Raw genomic sequence first — 20,945 nt, forward strand, 5'->3', positions numbered from 1 at the left:
CCCGAGAAAGGAGTATGTTTAAACTTCCCTCATGTTGAAGATCAAACAAAAGAAAATCCTCACACACGCAAGCTGAAACGATTATGTTTCCAAACCACGTTTACGGGTAATTTCAGGATCTATTCTCTTCTATAAAAAAATAATAAATATTCATGCAGAATTTATTTTCAGATCAGCCATAACGGAAACTGTGGTTACGGTGTTCATTTGACTCCATGTGCGTACAGCTTGCACTTCCGAACCGCGGAAGTAACAGGGTTTAATAAATAATTGGAGCTGAAGCCTTCGTTCTCGTTCAAGACTAACTTTTTACTAAGAACTTTCTCGTGGAAATGAGGTAATTATTCTTGAAGTCTTTTTCTTTAATATGCAAATCAAACTGTTCGTACCAGAACTCGTTTCGAAACCGAGGCTACAAGGACTCGGAAGTGGGAGCAACAGACGGACAGGAAGTTTGAATGGAGTAGAACTATCTCGTACTTCCGTCAACAAACAAAAGGTCTCGCCCAATAACGACAGTTAATATGTAATTCCGGTTATCATAACTCAGGAATCCGAAGTTACCAGACCACAATGACCGAACAGTCCACCTTTGTTCTGATTGTTTTCGAGCTGAAGCACTGCAGGGCCTGGTTCCGAAATTTCCCAGTTCTCCGCTAAAACTTGTTATCATGAGCCTGTCGATGACTTAACGAAGTGTAAAATGCCCCAAACCGGGTAGCCAAGAGACGAGGCAAAGACTATACAGTCAACTTTTCAAATTACAAGTTCTGCTCAGCCCTCTGCTTCTGTTGAAAAGGCATTTTTTTTGGCTTATTTCTGGAGGAGTTCAGTTGTTAGCTCGTCAACCAGGTAAAAATAGTTGGAAAAAAATTGTATCGCACCTTCAGAATCAAATGTCACTTCTAGAATATATCTCATAGACTCATGGGTTCATGTTAGGGGAAGGAGCACTTATGGAGGTGGGATTTTTTGTATGATGGGTGGGGGGGGGGGGGGCTGCTTTTGAGTAACTTTTTAAGACACTGACTTACGTAATCATGCAATTTTCGCAAAGCTGCGAGCGCCGATTAAAAGCAGAAAATTCCACTAATCCGAGCACTATTGACAAAGGGCTGTGCATTCAGTATCTGCCACCAAAACCCCACAAAGCTTCCTAGCGGGAGTAAGGGCGTGCAAAGCGTGCCGTGCGCGTTCTGACGGGAAAGAAAAACGCTCTCGGACGTCGCGAAACAACGCAGAGTCAAAAGTTCTTTTTGGCTCAGAGAAGAAATTACTCCAGGAAAATATTTTCAGCTATATTAAGGCTTAAGCTGTTGTTCGCCATTTACAGTTTGTACAGTCGCCATATTTCTCCACCGTTCCTCACGGTAAGCTATTAAAATTCACTAATCCTTGTGTTGTCTAAATATAAAACATTTTTTCCTCTTCGGACAATTGCTGGACGCGGCTCGCCCGCTCGCTCGCTCGCCTTCATTGTATTTCTTAGCAAGTCTTTGTGTCGGTTAATCCTCGACAGTTTGTATCTCTCCCATATTGACACGATCCGCTGCGTTCACACTGAATCCCAGGATGCTTGGATCAACTTTTTGCATCTTTTTCTTTCGCTTCTTTTTATTCATGGCGTCTTGCGGGTCCTCCTGGACTGGCCCCGATAAGAAGGCACCTGATTGATTCACACTTGTTGGCCTTCCCGCAGATGGCCGTCGAGGAACAGGAGCACCCCACACGCTGGCCTGCGATGAATCAAGAACAAAACTGATGAACTCAAGCCAAAAACAGTAAATATACTTTTCCTTTCCACGCGAGATAGCATTTTACGCGTAAATAACAAATCTGTGAAAACGCACTTCATCTCCATCCGACTGTTTGGTAAGCTCCATATTTGTTCCAAGTACCCTGACCAATCAGACAAAAGATGTCATTTCCACCAATCACGCGCGAGAACAAAACTGATCGGGAATTTTCCCGCGCTTGCCACCCGTCATGCTGTTTTCCCGCGCTTTCAGTCTAACTTGTTTGTCATCCCCGTTCCCGCATTTTCCGCTAGAAATACTGGTTTCCTGAGCTTGAAAAGATTACTGCTTCTGCTGGGGCCAGTTTCGAGATCTGACCTAGGCCGTAGTAAACATAAGTCACAAAAACAACGCCCAAAAGACAAATCTAACTATATCAGGAAAACGCTAGGCCAGAAAACACACTATACTTACTTGAGGAAAGCTCGGAAGAGAAGCTGCAGTTTTGTCTCTCTGTTTCTTTCGTCTTTCGATAAATTCCCGAGCAAATTCTCTGGTATCTCGATTGTCTCCCAGATAAGACTTGACGTATTCGTAAACCTGGAGAAAAAGTGGACATTGAAAGACTGGCAAAGATGATGCTTAAGTTTCTGACAACTTTTCACAATGAACCACAAACAAAGCCGATTAAGTAAACACGAGCTTCATCAGATTTTGGTGGAATAGAGCTGTACTAACCTCGTAAGGTGATTCGATATCTTTGAGAAACGCTGAAAACGTTGGAACTGGAATAGAAAAGAACTCTACATAAGTGTCAGGTTTTTCACAGCAGGAAAAAAAAACCAACGTTGATGATACAACTGTTACAACCATAGAAACTTTATGAAAACGAGATATCAATACACACAACTACAAAAAGAGGTAAAGTTCGAGTACAACGATGCTTTGTCTACACGGAACAAGCAATTTATAGCTTTGCCATTTAATATAACGCTTACGATTTTGCAGGTAAAGGAAGAAAACACGCTAACGCCGAGAAATACCATACTCTTAGAACGAAATCATACACAGTATAGGACAAAAGCGAAAATTTTGGTGAACTAGACAATACGTCAATGACACAATTTGAAGGGTTACAGGAACTCACTGTCTACTCCTGAGGCATTATTTAAGCTGCGAAGAGCCTGGTCACACCACAGAGAAAACTCGTCAGCATTTGATTGATTCTGAAAGAGTCGCCGTAAGTTTTCCTACAACGAAAAACACAACAGTAAAAATTAACTAACATAAAAAGCCTTGATGTAGCGGTAACCTGGCCATTCTCGCTAACAAGGAAAGCAAACTGAACGTCCGTCATTCACTGTGATTGTTTAGCGTTTCCCACTTACCTCATCTCTGTTTGTTCGTTTATCAGGCATCTTGTTGGCTTGAGGGTGGCTATAAAAAGAAGGGAAATAGCAGCCTTCAATTCATCTGGTATACAGATATATTTTTCATTTTTTTAGTGAGTACTTCCAGGAATAATAGTGCCACATCCAGACAAAATTTTGTTATTCCTTTTTGATGAATATCAGTACTTTCAACACCTGTTTCTTTCTTTCTCAAATGTACTTACCTCGGCTTTGGCTGCTGCCGTTGTGGCAGAGGCTGGTGCTGTTCCCGGCTCTTGCTGACAGCCTTGACAGCATCATCCCAGAAGGAATCTCCATTACTATCGTCATCGCTTTCATCATCGTCGTCATCGTCATCGTCGTCGTCATCATAACGCTGCGGTGAGGGTTTAGACGGCGCTGTGGCCCAGATGTTTGCAGAATTAGGAGCAGGTCCCCAGGATGTCGAAAGATGGCCAGTATTTCCCCAGACTGAGGAACTCAGAGGATTGTGACTGGGCTAAGGGCGGACAGCAAAAGGGAAAAGGCGAAATACTTCATTAAAGATTGAGAAAAAGTGCCATGTGGCACAGTGGTCCATATCACCACAGCTTATCCCAGTTTCTGTAGAATCAAGCAGCCAAGAGTATTTCTACTCTCCCCTGGATGGGATGCTAGTGTATTGCATGGCTACCATCGGCATTAAATTTGGCAGTACCCATTTATTCATCTGGATGGAGAGGCACTGTTAGAGTAAAGTGCCCGGCTTACCCAAAACACAAGGATCCCAGCCAGGGCTCAAACCCGGACTGCTCTGTATTGCGTTAAGCATGCTAACCATTAGGCCCAGTATGTTTGTGGCACAGTACGTTTGTTTCACTGCAGTCAACTAAAATGCGAACAAAAAATATAACGTGCTCGCAACTGGAGAGAGAGAGAGAGAGCAATTTGTGGGAGTAATAATTAAGTGCTCACAACAGAATACAATAAGATTTATTAGGTTCCCCAAGAGGATCTTCATACCTATTTCAAGAAAAAAATATTGCCTTTAAATATTCACAGCTTCCGGTTAAATATTTCCATTAAATGTTCATAGTTTCTGCTTCTCCCTCCTCACCTGTGATCTAGAGAGCGCAGGTCCCTGTTGTCTCTTATTCTGTTGTTGTGCCTGTTCCTGTTGAATCTGCAGCAATGACTTGACAGGCTGGTTCACCACAGCAGGCCTCTCTGCCCAGCTTGGCACTCCCCGTGCCTGTTGTTCGCGCTGTTGAGCTTGGAGCTGCTGTAATTTAAGTTCTCGCTGCTGTCTGTCCCTTTCCTCTTGCTGTTGAATCTGAGCAATTGACATGGTCCCTGATACAGGAGTAGGAGCACCCCACAGAGATCCACCAGACACCTATAAAAAGTGTCGAGTTATTAGTTCTTCACAGGCTGATGTACAACACTGGCATTTTGTCTTAGTACTAGATCTGCACAGCTACTATTTCCAAACATGGCTTCATTGCAGGAACCAAGTTAGTATTACAGCCTTGATCTCTCCTAACTTTCTTCCATATATTTCTAGTGGTACTATTTTGAATAATTTGAACATCAGTTGGAATAATTTAATCAACTAAGCCAAAATTGGCCTGCACACAAACACAAGTGCACACTTTTCTGTTAGTGGAAGCCTCACTGATGGGCCAACCGTAAATTTTTTCACAAAAACATGACCATTTCTGATTTGGATTACTCCGGCAGATTAGAAGCTGATTATATGAAGAACTTTCTCAACAACCCAAGAGCTAGCCTGCAAACACAGAATGATGTAGTTTCCGGAGTTTGTTTCAAGCTCCGAAAAAATATATGAAACAAAAGCTACAACTTGTCTATGTTTGCAGGCTAACCACAAGCCCATCAGGTATTGAAACCATACCGCTCTTGATCTCTTGATATATTACGTTATTAATTAAATTGAATGTTCTTACCTGACTCTCCTGTCTCTTCTGGTGTAACTTCTGCTGTAATTCTCGCTGCTGCATTTCAGCTTTCTGTTGCATCTCTTTCTTTCTCAGCAGCTCCTGCTGCTGTTGCTGAAGTCGCAACAGAGCCTGCTGTTGCTGTTGTCGTAACTCGTTCATCTTCTTTTGTTCCTCTTTCTGTTTCTGTTGCTCCATCTGCTGCCGTTGGTGTTCCTGTTTCCGGAGAGCTTCCTGCTGTTCCTGTTTTCTTCTCAAGTCTTCCTCCTGTTTCCTTCTTGCTTCTTCTTGCTGTTTCTTAAGGACATGAATATCAATAGCCTATTGTTAGCTTCTGAGAAGAAGAGATGCAAGAGTACTGCGCTAAGTATTGCCAGATGTGAAAGAACTTTCACTACCTGACATCAGCCATCCAAACTATTTAAATTTTTTTCTACCTACTTCGTGATCGCTCCTGTTGCTTGCAAATAAAAAAACCCATCTGTGGACAGACTAGGCAAACTAAGGTTTTTGAATATTAAGTTTAACCTAGAGCAAATTAAGTTCCTCTAAAAAACGATTTCGAAAAACACTTAAGCAGGAAAATTAACATAAGTAAAGTTACATGACGTTTCGACGACTTCATGTCATCATTGTCGAATGAATAAATTAAAAATAACGGCAAGGCATATTTATAGTACTAGGGGTAGGATGTGAGAAAATGAAATAAGCAAACGTTACATGAAAACATTCATCTAAAAGGTTCCGCGCGAATGGAATCCGCTTGCGTGTTCAGTTTTGGTCTTTTGCTTTTAATCAACAGCATTTCAACGATTGAACATTCGATTTTGTCACGGCATTTCTTGAGGACTTTAAGTTCGTAATTATGTTGTCAGGTGTTAAGGCCTGCTCGACCCTAAAATGTTTTCCGATCACCGAATGTTTATGTTCCTCTACGCCTTGATGGAGGTGGCGGCAAATGTACCCAATATAATTTGCATCGCACAAATCACATGTGAATTCGTATACTACACTTTGCTGGTTTATCAGGGGAGGCTTTTTTCAATGACTCTCAGATGATCAGCGATCTTTTTGTTCGTGAACACTGGCTGCAGTTGCTGATTAATTTTCGTTCCGAGGTGGCCAAGTTGTCTGCGAACCACGTCAGCCGATTTCTGATCTTTAAATGGCTGTCGGATGGTGTTAGAACTGGGTCTGCACGATGCTGGAGGCGATTGATAGCTGAGTCAATGAGCTTCTCGGGATATTTTAATTTTGAAAATATTCTTGCGAAAGGAATTCTTGCGTAGACGACAAGCGTTTTGCGCGGTCTAACATTGTTCTTAGCCGTGAAATACCGGCTGTCAACATGGCTTTGGTAGAGCAGAAGGAGCCCTTTATTTGTTTTCTTTCTGTAAACACGGGTTTCAAGGCTGCCGTCGATTTTGATGATTTCCATGCCAATGAATGGCAATCGATCGTTGGTTGCTACTTGCATCGTAAATTGAATGGAGGGGTGGGCTTCATTAAGACATGTCAGCAAATCGGTGGCGTGGGAGGAGTCTGGGTTTTTGTCGAGGGTCGAGGGTCGAGGGTACTATGTCGAGGGTCGAGGGTACCATGTCGAGGGTATTAAAACATGAAATAAGATAAATAAAAAATAAAAGAAATAAAGTAAAATAATAATTAAAAATAATAATTAATTCGGAAATCTTCGGGAATCTCCGGAACATTTTAGAAAATGTTCAGAAAGTTTCGTATGCCCTTCGGACAACACTCTGAAAAACTTCTATAGGCGGTCAGAATTCATCGGAAAATCGAGTTCGTGTTTTCTTTTGAAGCTGACCGCTGACCAAGTTACTTTTTACCGTTGTATCGCGGAAATTTTTTTCATGTTTCGAGTTCAATTAGAAATTAATTTGCACTTGGGAGTTTTTTTTTCAAAGCGGCTCGCGCAATTTTCAGCTTTTTGAAAAACTCACTCGTGCAAATAACTCTATACAGTATGATTACCTATGCAAACAATATTATACATGATGCATGAATTTTTCTCCTCGTGTTAAACAAATAGCTCAAATAGCGAGTGGTAGCAAATGGTATCCCACGGATCTTCCTCGGCAATCTTCGGATATTTTCGAACGTTTTCGGAAATTTTCTCAGAATTCGGAGAGTGTTCGGAAACATTCGTACAATCTTCGGATAATTAGTAAACTGTGTCTCTCCCGTCCCCCTCCGCCCCCCCCCCCCCTCCTCCCTCCCAACAAAACAAAAGGATATTAAAGAAAAGTATTCTACAGCATAGTTAAGCGGTTGATTAATTCCGACTGTATGGGAGCCTCGAGCTCCAAGATAACAAAACAAGAAGGTCCTGCTTGCATTACGTGTCACGTGTCAGTGTAATTTCAAAGAAAAGCGCAACCAAAGCATTTCCATTTTGCGGGATAATTTTTTCAATAAGACTTCGAATACGATCACGGACACGATCACAGACAAAACCCACATCAAGAAATCTCGGCATCTAGTTTCTTTTATTGAACTAGCTGCTTACACGAAAAATTCCACGTCTCAGGTGCAAACAAGAACAAAATAGTCGAAAAAATGTGATATGATTTAGTTCACCATCATTATCTATGTTTACTTCGAAACAACATTTAGATCACATGCTTCAAGGACAGCACGCTGGCCAGGTTCCAATGCAGCAAAAAGCTCGTTGGAAATGAAGACAAGGCCGGTAAATACCGGATTTTTGCGTCTTAGATGTGCACACGACGGGTGATAATAAGTGTTAGAATAATCATGGCTAAATACGAGTTGTCCCGTAACTTCGTTTCTTCGAATTACCCTTCTATCCACGTGTTTAACGACAAGGTTAAATGGTGGCTTTCTATACTTGTCCACAAAGTCACTACCGCATCCATAGCACTTTTGTACTTTGGTAGGCAATAAACAAATCTCATAATGATACGGCGACAAGCCGGAATGCCACTGCTCGTGGGGTGTTGCATGATAGGGAGTACGTGCCATTCCCGACGACGAAGGTTGGTACAGCGACCGAGGCTGGTACAGTGACGGAGGTTGGTGCTGCGACGGAGGTTGATACAGCGACGGAGGTTGGTACAGCGACGGAGATTGGTACAGCGACGGAGGTTGGTACAGCGACGGGGACTGGTGCAGCGAGGGAGGTTGGAGGGAGGTTGCTTGCGTTCGCAGCTAAGCTTGCTAAGCTCGCGTAACCCCACTCGGGAGCCTGTTCGCAGGCTAAACTCCATATCTCACGAGTGCGATTAGCGAACTCTTGAGATATCGAGTTGAACACGAGGAGAAAAATTCTTGCATCGTGTATAATTTTGTTCGTTTTATAAACATACCAAGAACGAAGTTTTTGACGATTTTCCGATGAATTCCGACCACCTATAGAAGATTTTCAGAGTGTTGTCCGTCCGAAGGGCATACGAAACTTTCTGAACATTTTCTAAAATGTTCCGAAGATTCCCGAAGACTTCCGAAGATCTTTCGATCAAACATAATATCAAACATAATTAACGTCAACGATATCACCACAAAGTGTTCAATTGTTTTTTATTCTATTTTTAGAAACATATTATTATTTTTTATCTAATTATTATTTTATTTTATTATTAATTATTATTTTATATTTGAGTTAACCATTATTTTATTTTTTATTTATCTTATTTCATGTTTTAATACCCTCGACATGGTACCCTCGACCCTCGACATAGTACCCTCGACCCTCGACCCTCGACAAAAACCCAGACTCGCGTCGGAGAAGTCGCGTACCAGAGCCAGCGTGTCGTCCACCTATCTCTTGTAGAAACTCGGAAGCTTGTTCTCACGCGCTAGTTTCTCTTCAGCTGAACACATGAACGCATTTGCCATAAGAGGAGCTAATGGTGATCCCATCGCGACCCCATCGACTTGTTCGTACAAGTTTCCATTAAATTGAAATAGCTGGTTTTTGGGGCAACGCTTAGTAACTCTATCAGGGCAAATTAAGTCTCCCAAAGTAAATCACCCATTCCGAGAGCAAAGTTTGAATGTTAGATATCGGGTTTCACAATCACATGACGATGTATACTCCTGCAAGAACAAGATTATACGAGGCTCTTCACTCTTTTAAATTTGTCACTTGAAACTAACGGCTTGGGAGCTTTGGTGTTTAAAAGTTTTATACTATCCTACATATATTTCGGACGCTTAAAAGTTTCAGATGGTTTTATTTTTGGACACTTTTTCGTCTGAAATCAAAATCGCTTGAAATTTTTTTCAACTAACATATTTTCAGCACCCAACCTTTCTGAGTTCGTCCTGTTCCTTTCTCCTTCTTTCTGCTTCCTCCAGCTGACGTCGTTCCTCTTCCTCCTGTTGCTTTTTCAGCAAGGCTGCCTCCTGCAAGCGTCTTCTTTCCTCTTCCTCTTGTTTCAGTCTCAGTGCTCGTGCCTTGGCTTCCCTTCTTTCAATTTCCATCTACAAGTAAGAATTTTAAAACGTAAGCCTTCAGCTTCCAGTCTAAAACCTTTAAAAACTGAAATGTGAAAAGGCGAGATGAAAAATACAAGTATATGCAAAAAGAAAGTGTGAAAAAATGTAACAAAAGGTAAAATAAGGAGCAAATGTGCTAATTTAAAACAATGGAGTATTGTTTTGGCAACGACTCGGAGTTATTCCCTGTTTCGTTAATGTTCGCAATCTGTTATGATAATGTTTATTTAGTTAGTGCAACATTACTTGCAAGTCTTGACAATACTCTTTACCCAGCTCCACTGGTTAGTTCTAGTAATATATGTTTAGTTTTTACGGATCAAGAGGAACATGGTGTAGGTATGACTACACTAAAATCTACAGTAACTAAACTATGTCGTATTACCCTAGCCTGTTTTTCTTTTTCTTCTTCCATTCTCTGAATTTCCTCAAATGATGGAACATTCTGCTGACTGGAAAGCAAAGAGAACTTCAATTAGAATTCACAAAATAAGGTGAGTTATAATTTTGAGAGAACTTAAAAAACAACCCCTTAGTGGGAAAGTAGTAACAGTTCTCTGAACTGGTTCATGCTATAGAAACTGGAGTGACACACGAGTCTTCCTAAGCCACTAGGTTAGGTTACATATATGTCAAATTACCATTTCTGCTTACCTGTTCTCTCTATCCCATCCTTTTCCAGCTGAAGTTGTTGTAACAGGGGACCATGGGCCAGGTGAAATGATAGCTGACAAGGAGGAAAAACAAACTATCAGTTTAGACTTTTATTACAAACAACAAGTATCTGCAACATGCATCTTTACAAGATACCACGCTAGCAGATTTACTGCAGCGATGAGATACGCCAGTCCCAAACAAATGCTGGCAGCAAAACTTGTTAAGCAGCGACTTAATCCAGCACCTAAGCAATGCTTAGGAAAAGAGGTACAGTACAAGTAGATTCAGTGACACACTGCAACACTTACACGGGGAAGCTTGTGATGATGTTCCAGTACCCCAGATAGATTCTGTGTGCGGTGACAGGGTTTGAGGTCTTGCTGGCTGGGGCTGTTGTTCCAGGTGGTGTGCACCCCCCTGTTTGGCCTGTGGTTGAGTGTGTTGTGTACTGGATGGTGACGTATTTTGAGGAGGGGAATGTTGAGGTGGCTGTTGGATTTGCTGCATTTGCTGTTGGCTGTGCTGGAGTTGTTGTTGCTGAAAGAAGAGAAGATAAAAAATTTTCATCATTTTCAAACACAATATCAAAATTTATGTTCTCTTTACTAACTGTGCATCCCATTTGAAGTTAGTTCCGAGAATTCAATGATATATCAAGACAATAATCTCTTAGTTCTTATTATGTGTCTGTCCATGTAGCATTGTGAGGACGTTGTTGAACGATTATCACAGCCCAAGTTTCCTTAAACAAAAAAGTCAATGAGGCACCAAAGAGCTGACTATTACTCAAAGAAAACAAGGGCATGTCCCAGTAAAGCAGACATTACAAGCCTAGGATACCTGTCAGAAACCTCAAAATTGAGATATTTTTATGCAAAACAATAGAGAATAATTAAAATTCTCCCCTTCAAGGACATTAGAAGCACAGTTGTGGTCTGTCAGCAATTAGTCCATGATAAGAGAAGCAATAGGTCGAAGAAGCTTTTTTTCTCTGAGGACAAGAGTTCTGAAGGTTGCACTCAATTCTTGTTTAGTTGTCCAGTGTTTGTCCATTTTTCCCTGTGCTCCCATCCCCCTGTTCTCCCATCCCCCTGTTCTCTGACCCCCTGTTCCCTTGTGTCTAAATAAGTGTACCTGCATCAAGAGAGCTTGCTGGTGAAACAACTGCTGTTGAAGGTAATGTTGTTGCATCAGATGCTGGTATTGCTGCTGCGCTATCATCTGCTGCTGTTGTCGCTGGATGTGTTCGGGGACACCCTAAATATATACAAATAATATCATTGGTCACTGAAAGAAAATCTCATTTCAAAGGAATTAAGCTTTCAAATGAATTAATTTACCAAGTAAATCTACCTAAGTGTTGGCAAGGCAATTTTCACGTGGTAGAGTTTATTGTATTGTACAAGATGTTTCTAACACTCAGTCTGTTTATGAATTTTATGAATTTAACTGTTTATAAATTCTAAATTCCATTTTCACCATTCAAGTGAAAGCCATTGAGCTGCACTTTCATGCAATTCTGTTAATTTTTGTATCAAGTATGCCATATGAATTTGCCTCTTCCTCCTTTAAATGCTGGAGTCACAATACTAAATATTGCTTTTATTTACCTTGTAGGGTGGCGGCTGAGGACCAGGAATAAAGGGCACTCTACCCCACTGCTTAATAACTTCACCTGCAAGAACACAGCAATTCCCATTACTATAGACTTATACCACTTGGTCACTAGCCTCCAACAACACAAATTAAAGTAACCAAACATGTTTATTTAAGAGTTGTTCCTCACCGAGTGGCTGGAAAGCCTCATCAGTGGTTCGTTTAACAAGCAGCCCCATTGTGAAGTATCCATGACTGAACCAGTCGGCCATTTCAGAGTTGGAAAATGGACCTGTTCAAGAATGACAATTCTGTAAAATATTTGTGCATTGTGCAAAATATTTGTGCAAAATATATCAATACCCACCGGAAGGACAGTTATTGAACATTCCAAGGGGGAAGTGGCTCTCAAAAGTCAATTTTTTTTAAAGGAAAGTATAAACAATAACTGGAATTTCCAGAGGGATGGGCAGGGCATTTTCTGAAACAACAAATGGGAGAAATTTTCTACAAACCCATAACAACGCTTATCAAATGATTAATTTGTGACATGCTTTACTTTCATTTTCTCAGAACTTGATATCACAGAATCCTTACCTTTTCTTAATATCCTTGGGAGGAAAAAAATTGAATGTTTTGTTTCTCGACGACGCTGACTTACCTTGTACTTTTCCCTGTGGATCAGTGTAACTCCACTGTACTTCATCTGGAGTCGGTGGGGAGCTACGGTACTCCTGTTGCTGCTGTTGTGTCGTTGTCTGTTCAACAACCTTTAAATCCTCCTGAACCAAAACACCCAACTAAATTATTGTACATAGTATCCTAATGTAAATAATAAATTCTAACCATTTGAATGAGTCCTGAATAAGTTGTTATTGTTCGGAAACTGTCAATCTTTGCATGTTCCCATTATCATTTGCAAAATACACTGTAAATGAGGGATTTGAAGCAGAAAATCCATACTGATACCATACATGTCGATGTTTCAGAAACTTCAAGATAGTAATTTTGCGGGGTCACTGTGCCTACGAAAAACCCTGTCACCATCAACATGAAACATAGTCACATTGTTCAAGTGGTAGTTGAACTACATTTTGCAACTTACAGTGTTCACAAAAAAAAAAAAAAAAAAATTACCTCTTCATCATCGTCATCATCCAAAGAAGCTACAAGGTTTTCGGCTGCTTTTGCAAAATGTTCCATATTGGGTTCTTCGTCTTTCCTAATAGCTGTGTCTTGCTCCAGTGAAGGGGATGGCATGGTGATGTGAGGCTGTGGCGAGATGTGAGCCTGCGAGGAGGGCTCTACTGATACAGGTTTGCTAGGTGGATTAGACTGTGTGGAATTTGGTGTTCTGTTTTGTGAAGTAGATGTCTGGGGTGGTGAAGGAGAAGAAGAAATGGAGGACGAAGAGGGCTTTTTTAAGGAGTCAGATGCTTCATCTGTGGAAGGTGATTGTGATACTGGCGGTTGTGATTGTGGTGTTTCTGTAGGTTTCCCTTCACTGGTGTTTCTCGTCCCTAAAAATAAAATACCAATATTAACAAAATAAAGAAAATGCTGGACTGTTTTTTTTTTTGTACACATTGATCATGACATAAATAAACAAGACAAAAATTAAGACCAACATCATCATGTCACAAGCTGTATCCATGAATTTATAATAGACTTCACCTTGCTCTTCTTCTTTCCATACATCAGGCTCTTCAGTATCACTTTCCGACTGTCAAAAGTAAAACAATAAAAAGTCAGTCAATATCAAATCTAATACTCCACTAGTTAATGTACGAGGCTATACTTGGTACTCCTAACCAAGAATTCAGATCAAACAGCAAATACCTCCCCACAAAATCTAGCCAATACTTCACACATTACTACGACTATCAGTTGATGAGGCATGATGGAAGTATGGTGACCAAGTTTTAAAGTTTAAGTCGAGTTCTTGTCACAGGCAACTGGCTCCATTTCCAGTCACAACTTGTCGGGCTTTGACCTTTGTCATTAGCAGCAAAGTGTGTGAAATTGTAGGCAATGCATGGCTGTTGATATTGTTACCATTGGAGACAAGGAAAGTTGCCACAACAACATTGTAATTTTGCAACCAAAGCTTCGTCACCAAGGCTCCATCGCCCCTTACTCAACTGACAATCATAGTATAGTAATTTTGGTCAACTCACCTGAGTTTTCCTATTTTTCTCTGTATTTTCAGTTTTTTCATCACTTTTTGTCTCAGCTTCACTTCTATCTCTTTCTTCCTTTTGCTGAAGAAAACAAAGCAATTTTAACAAAATGCATGAAAAGAGGTACATGCAGCAAGAATTCAAAAGCTGATCTGGAGTCAAAAAAGAATTACCTTTGATACGAATGCCCCTGAAGAATCGAACGTCCCCGGTGTTGTAAAATCGTCATTATCATCATTACTCCATTCGGGAAGTCTTTCACTTGATGAGCCCCACCGAACGTCTTCATGATCGTGATAAGACCGACGACTGCCCCGGGCTGTTTGCCATTCATCGTCAGGATGACCTCGTTCTCTATATGTTTCCGTTCCCCCACGCCAGGGTGCTCTGCCTCTGGAAGAGCCACCTAAAAAAGAGACAGAACCTTGATCAAGCCTCTGTGATCTCTAGCAGTTCCTTTGTACTGCCAACCACAACATCAGTATCCTGGGCACTTGATAATGGTAATAATGTAACAACAAGCTTTCTTCTAGATACCTCTCCATCTGTCAGATCTGTCAGCAGATCTTTGCCCTGATATTCTCCACCCCTCCTCATCTTCTCCCCCTGCTCTCCAATTACTGCTATCTGATCTTCTCTCAGGTCTTTCCCAAGAAGTGTCACTTGATAGGCGAGGTCGACCTAGTGATGGATCATACCCTCCTCTACCAGGACCAGAAGGACCTGAAATGAAAGGAAATAAATATAAACTTCTCCTTAAAACGATGTTAACAAAACAAAGTTCACTTTATACAGTACAGTGCATGTACAACAAAAAAGTCTCCTCTAGGTGGAAAACAAAAACACCAAACCTGATTCTCTGAGGCTTGGTGATCTCTCAAAGCCTCCACGACTATAAACATAAATGACACAAATGGCATTATATATTGCTTGTAGTTGAAAGTGGTCAAAGCACGAAGTGTTAAGTCTAGACAAAGAAATACATGTCCCTAGGACAAGTGCATGATCTTATAGACAACTGATAAATTATGCGTTGAAGTTTATACATATTTGTGGGCAATAATCTTGAATTCATACTGTTTTCTGAACATACATGTAACACCCTCTCAAAAGTAGTGAGCCTCCAAAAAATTCAGAGTTATGAGCTCCAAAGTAATAACAATCTAAAAGTACCAACATCAAGTGCAGCTTGACCTGTTGTTATGAAACAATGGAAATAACAGATACGACAATCTGTTCCAAACTTATCCGATGTTTATTTTAGATAACCATTGTCACAGAGACAATATATTATTCAATTCTACTGTTATATAAATTACAGTCTCAATTTTGATCCTTTTGATCTCTTTTTGTAAAACAAATAATCATGCCTTTGGGGACATTTTTGACACAAAAATTTGAAAATAAGAAACCGCTACAAAGTCTTAAAGTAATAAGGGGCATTACTTTAAGAACTTTACCACATTTATGTTTGCAAAATTCAACAGTTCTTGAAACAAGATTTTAACAATTATACAAAGTACCAAGTAATGTTCAAACCTGTTCTCATTCCATCCTTGTCTACGAGTGTCACTGCCACGGCCAAAGCCCCCTCCACCTTCGCCCCTGGATTCTTCATAAGATGTTTGTCTCACAAATCCTCCATCACCTCTGCCACGACCTTGGATAGATCAGGAAATAAGTAAACATATTATTTAACAGTATGGCCAACCTTAGTAATACTGTTACCGGATTGGCAAATCGAAGTCTCCGAACTTTTGAGATGTTTCTATTACTAAGGAATAATTAAGATACATGTGAGGGAAGCATACATCACTGAAAGTTTTTAAGAGATGATGCTTAACTTACAAGAATGTTCAATTGAACACCAAGAGAGCAATATTCCACATATGACACTGTCAGCCATATTGTCCATTAATTACAGTAGGACCCTGCCATCTTAAACTAACAGTTGTCAGGGATTTCATTAAGGGCCGTGCATCAGGTAAACTGACCACCTGTCAGAATGATTCTGCCTGCCTGGTTTGACCATTTAGGGGAAAGTTCTCCTTATAAATACATTCACTTAAAAACTTTTGCCCGCCTGTGAAAACCAGTTGCCCCCCTGCTGAAAACGTTAATGAAACCACTAGCTGTACTTCCACTGTGTCTCAAACTCCCTGCTAACTCCAACAATTTTCAACACACTTGCTGGAAAAATAATCTGTCAGGAATCTCAAGCTAAGCTTTGTTAAATTTTTGAACAATTTCAGCAGTTTCATGTGACTTCATTTCAACATTTTTTAACCTTGTTATGCATCTTACTCTGATTGTGATAACCTTATTATGATCTCAAGCCGAGATATCTTTTTTTTAAAATTTTATTGCAATAACATTAGATTACACACAAAAATTACCTACTACTTACAATGTCAACGTAACTTACAATTTAACAATACTAACAAAACTTACAATACTGACGTTATTTACAATTTGTTAATATCTTACATTACTTTCATGTAGGGGGTTAGCTACAATAACAGGCTTTCTCACACATTAATTTGTGACTTAGATTTATGTTTCTCAATTTTAATTTTGTTTGCCAAAATCGCTAAGAAAGCATCAAAATAAAACTCTTCTTCTTTTCTTGAGGCAGTATATAGATAATATTTGGCTATAATCATGCCGAGATTTTAAGCCAAGACGATGAGCCATACACTATTTCATTTTTATTGCGAGTGATCCTCTCTCCATTTTTGGAGCTCCACCAATTAGTAAAGAGAGACCAAAAAAGCCAAACTTCAGAACAATTAACAAAAAGATGGCTTAACGTTTGCCTTTCTCCACAGAGGTGACAATTATTATGTCCCTTGATTGAATCTCTAAAAAGTGTCGAATTTGTGAGAAGAATGTGATGAATTATTTTGTATTGGATAATGGCGAGTCTAGTGTCTTCGATAACATTAAACGGAAGGCTATAAATGAGTTGTATCGTATGTTCTTTTAGACTGGCTTCTTTCATCCTTCGTTCAGCTGTAGGGATCACAAATTTACTCTTAACAAAGAATATAGTTGCTGATCTGGAGGAGAGTTTATCTAAACATATATTCAGTAAAATTTCCTTTGAGAATATTGATGCATTTTTGAGGGACTGCGTGGCTCAAAAATGGCTCAAATATCTCCTTAGTCATCATCACATCTCTTTTAAAGTTAGTTTGAGTCAGAATATAATGTCACATGTACATCAGAGAATATCACTTTTTATTTTTTTCTCAAGCATCTGAGCTGGCCGGATTCCTAAATCCTCGAATTTGATTGGCTAATCATACGCATGTGACCAGTCCAGCTTTTTACGATATGGCCCACAGGCCAGATTTTTTCTTCGCAGCCTAAATTTCACTCCTGAAAGTTGGCAGTAGTTGTCAATTTTTTGCCTTTTTTACACGTCCATCGACGATTAGTCAACGCAAGTTTATCTCTGTTCACTTTAAAATGGCAAGGAAAGTCACTGTAAGTAAATTCAATTGAGTGTTTTGAAGTTGTGAGAGTTTGCTTGGTTGTTTGTAACTTGGCGCTGTAATGGCGCGTAATCCTGTGTTTCTCTTGCCATAAAATTTGAGTCAATTTCAGTCGAGTTTACCTCTGTGATCGTTGCTTCATTTAGGAGAATTTCTGTGGAATACACTTAACGAATTTCCTCGCTTTCTGCTATTCAATTTACGGTAGAAAAGTCTGATTTCAAGTGATTTTAAAGGCAATGACTGACAGAAATTATGGTTTTTGTAGTAAAACTTCAAACTTCGCACGAAATGTCACACTGCAAAAACAATTTTGGAGAACTTAACTGGTGAAATAAATGCAACTAACATAAAGTAGTTCAAAAAACATCTGCTCTTTAATACATCTCTCTTTGCCTACTATATCTGAGTTACTCGCACGTTGCTGAGATTTTTTACAAATTGTTAGTAGACAGCGCGGAAGCCGATTCAGTGACAAGAGTTGAGTAAACAAACCCATTTGTAATCTGTAAAACCAATTTACTGCAGGAGAAAATAAAACATGTTATTTGCCGGCTTAGGGTCGGTCCGTATAGTGAAAAACTGTGACCTTGGGCTCAAAAATGCTGCCCTTGGCCTGCGGCCTCAGGCAGCATTTTCAAGACCTCGGTCACAGTTTTTCACCATACTGACCTCCCAGCCAGCAAATAACATATATATACTCTATCACCAGTCTTCCACACAATACATTAATATATTAAAGATTAATATGATGTTGTTCCTTTATTATCTTATAACATGTGTTACCTCTTAAACCTCCACGTCCTGGCCCTCTTGGAGGGCCAACACCTCGCACCCCGCCCCGACCCATTAACTTCAACACCGCATTGCTGTTTACAGATCCAACAGAGTTCCTCTGAAAGAAAAGTAAAGGAAAACAATGCAATGATCCAATGGACTATACCTGGGAAGTAGCTACAACTTCCAACTGGCAATTTCTTTATAGATCACTTACAGACAAAGAGTTAACCATTCAGAATTAAGGCTTTTTCAAAGTTTCGCTTTTGTTTTGAGAATGAAAGCACCATAATTAGTAACTTTTGGAAGTAAATTGTTGTAAGTACAGCGAGCGTGGTCAACAAAATTTCCTGTAATTCTGGGTGTGCCTTATAACAGGGTATTTAGGTGAAATTTTCATTTTGTTTACTTGTCACAATCGTCCTCGAAAGTTTAGGGTGTGCCTTACAAGTGAATAAATACAGTAACAAAGAGAAGTCAAGTCCTCAGACAGCCATTTTTCCACCCTGTGCCTATTATCGACATCCCTTGACAAGACCTTGTACAAACTTGTGTTGAATGTTTCAGCAATTAATGATACATGAGTACAATGTACATGTAATTACGATGATCATCATATGTTTAGCAAACTGTCAATGCCTTTACTCTTTCTTTTAATACTTTTCCAACAATTCTATATTAAATGCCCTACACTGTACATACCTCACACCAACCAAGAGGGTAGGGGAGCTGAATGGTATACAAACTCGAGAGAAAGTTTCTCTTCAATTGACTCTCTATCAGAGTTGCCGTTTACAAGATTATAATAACATTTTATTGACTGCTTTCTATTGCTAGAACTTTAAATCAATAAGCACTTGAACTTATGTTTCTCGTGGTGCGAAAGGACTGATGATGATGGCATTTCTCTAACATATCTTCTTGGTTTTCCCTGGAAAATACCCCTGGGGATCTCAGTGACAAGTTTCACAAAAACAAAACAGTCTTAGGGTACACTTGTTTATCACCTAAAGAAGAATAAAGTATTGGTGTACCTGCTCTTCTTCTGTAAGAGGTTGAAAAGCTAAAGGAAGCACTGGTCTGTTTCTGCAGATGGAGTCAAACATCTCCAGTTCTTTTGGCATCTCGACATCTTCACTGAACAATGCCAGCATCTCCTCCTTTCCATACCGGTGTTCAGCAAGTTTGTACTTAGGCCCAGGGGAGGGGGGAGGGGATGTAACACTGTTTCCACTTGACAATGCGCGAAGCCTTTACATATGGAACAATAATTAGACGACTATGAGTGATCTGTTGGCTTTCCCAAAAACCCATTTCTGTGATGTGAACACTGCAGGGTTCTCATTAATTTAGGGAGTAAAGGGCCAGTTTCATGAAGTAGACGGCTGACATCAATTCAAACGCCGATAGGACAAACCTCGAAAGAAATCGGGGAGTATGCTCCCCCAGAAAATTTTGAATTAAATGTTTTATTCAGATACTCTGAAATGCTACTTTATGTATTCTCTTGGAGATATTTCCTAAAAAAAATCAATTTCGAAAAGGTCAAAACACCAACAATATTACGGAATTATAAGGACATTTTTCAATTTTAATCCTACAGTGCTAGAATACATACACCACACCCTGACGACAGACCCCATGCCCCATCTTGAGCTACAGTCTTAACGTCCTGGGACAAGGACAGTCAAGGTTTAGTCACATTCCAAAAAACCTGGGTTATCCTCAAAGTACTCATTACAGCTTACACACGTATTATTTCACGAAGAGGAGGCAGCTCAAGAATCAAAGTAGCCAACTTTTTTGCCAGTGGTCAGCACTTAATGAGAACCCTGCACTGGTTTAACTAAAAAATACTACACAGTTTTAGAAATTTTGGAGTGACCACTTGCACCGCAACTAGTGAGCCCTAAATAAATTTATAACATAACGTATCATATTTTAAGAGCCAAATATAGCGAAGGGTCAAGAGATGGGAGGACGTCAAAATCAAAATAAAACGTGAACGCGAAACATGTAGAAATCAGCTGATATCGTGTATAAGTGCGAAATTATCGATTACGGGAGCCGAGTATCAAGTAAATTTAATAACTGACGCACTTGCGACAAAGAGCCCGTCAAAATAAGATAAATGTCAAAATAATTGACGCTCAATCCAATTTACATATCATTGACGATCTCGCACTTACCACTCCGGTCCAAACGTTAGTGTTTCCGACATCCTGATTCCTGTGAGCAGCAGCAAAACAACCAAAAGTTATCACTGATGGTAGCTGAGATTTAGCTGCCCGCTAGAGGAGTTTACGGTATAACCCATTTTGAGAAGCCGCAGCCAAGAACCTCAACGCATAAAGAATTATGCCCACAAAGATCTCCCATTTTATTTTAATACGTTTGGACCGATTAAAAATTCACTGTCGGAGGCAGTGGTAGGTTGCAATTGTTCCGTCTTCGCGGCAGGCAGCCTCAAACTTTGACAAGGCCAGGGAAATAGGGGTAAAGAGCAATAACCAAGTTTCCGTAAAATGAAAACAGTACCTTGTAAACTTGTCTCTTGACTCAGCTGGAGCTTTGCAAAATCCCCTGTTCAGAAAAGGTGAGAGAAAAATGGCGAACCTCGAAATTTACAATTTTGATCACGTGGTTAGTTTTTCCGTCCATGGATCTCACTGAGCATAAGCTTGCTATCAAAACC

General features: G+C 40.0%; 1 protein-coding gene across 1 annotated transcript; it reads right to left on the reverse strand.

Moving 5' to 3' along the window:
* Positions 1 to 1,309: 1,309 nt before the first annotated feature.
* Positions 1,310 to 20,905, reverse strand: LOC145482013 (GRB10-interacting GYF protein 2-like). Its single transcript, XM_081460593.1, has 27 exons — positions 20,789 to 20,905; positions 20,440 to 20,479; positions 19,285 to 19,501; positions 18,260 to 18,368; positions 15,516 to 15,636; positions 14,828 to 14,868; positions 14,514 to 14,699; positions 14,150 to 14,382; positions 13,974 to 14,057; positions 13,471 to 13,519; positions 12,934 to 13,316; positions 12,458 to 12,578; positions 11,987 to 12,088; positions 11,811 to 11,875; positions 11,335 to 11,457; positions 10,509 to 10,737; positions 10,198 to 10,270; positions 9,929 to 9,995; positions 9,355 to 9,528; positions 5,074 to 5,361; positions 4,224 to 4,502; positions 3,352 to 3,626; positions 3,125 to 3,173; positions 2,884 to 2,986; positions 2,475 to 2,521; positions 2,211 to 2,336; positions 1,310 to 1,736 (listed from the first exon to the last, which is right to left on the reverse strand). Exons 2-27 carry the CDS (start codon positions 20,469 to 20,471, stop codon positions 1,506 to 1,508), a joined length of 3,807 nt encoding a protein of 1,268 aa, XP_081316719.1. The 5' UTR covers positions 20,472 to 20,479; positions 20,789 to 20,905; the 3' UTR covers positions 1,310 to 1,505.
* Positions 20,906 to 20,945: the final 40 nt, after the last annotated feature.

This window comes from Orbicella franksi, chromosome 3 (assembly GCF_964199315.1).
Source record: "Orbicella franksi chromosome 3, jaOrbFran1.1, whole genome shotgun sequence".
NCBI lineage: Eukaryota > Metazoa > Cnidaria > Anthozoa > Scleractinia > Merulinidae > Orbicella > Orbicella franksi.

What these genes read in the sequence shown, in the direction of transcription:
- LOC145482013 (XM_081460593.1), bottom strand. Translation starts at nt 20,471, where the DNA reads ATGTCGGAAACACTAACGTTTGGACCGGAGTG. An exon ending in CTAACGTTTGGACCGGAGTG is followed by an intron (nt 19,502 to 20,439) that starts GTAAGTGCGAGA and finishes CCATATGTAAAG; the next exon opens with GCTTCGCGCATTGTCAAGTG. An exon ending in AGCAAGCTCTCTTGATGCAG is followed by an intron (nt 10,738 to 11,334) that starts GTACACTTATTT and finishes CTCTTCTTTCAG; the next exon opens with CAACAACAACTCCAGCACAG.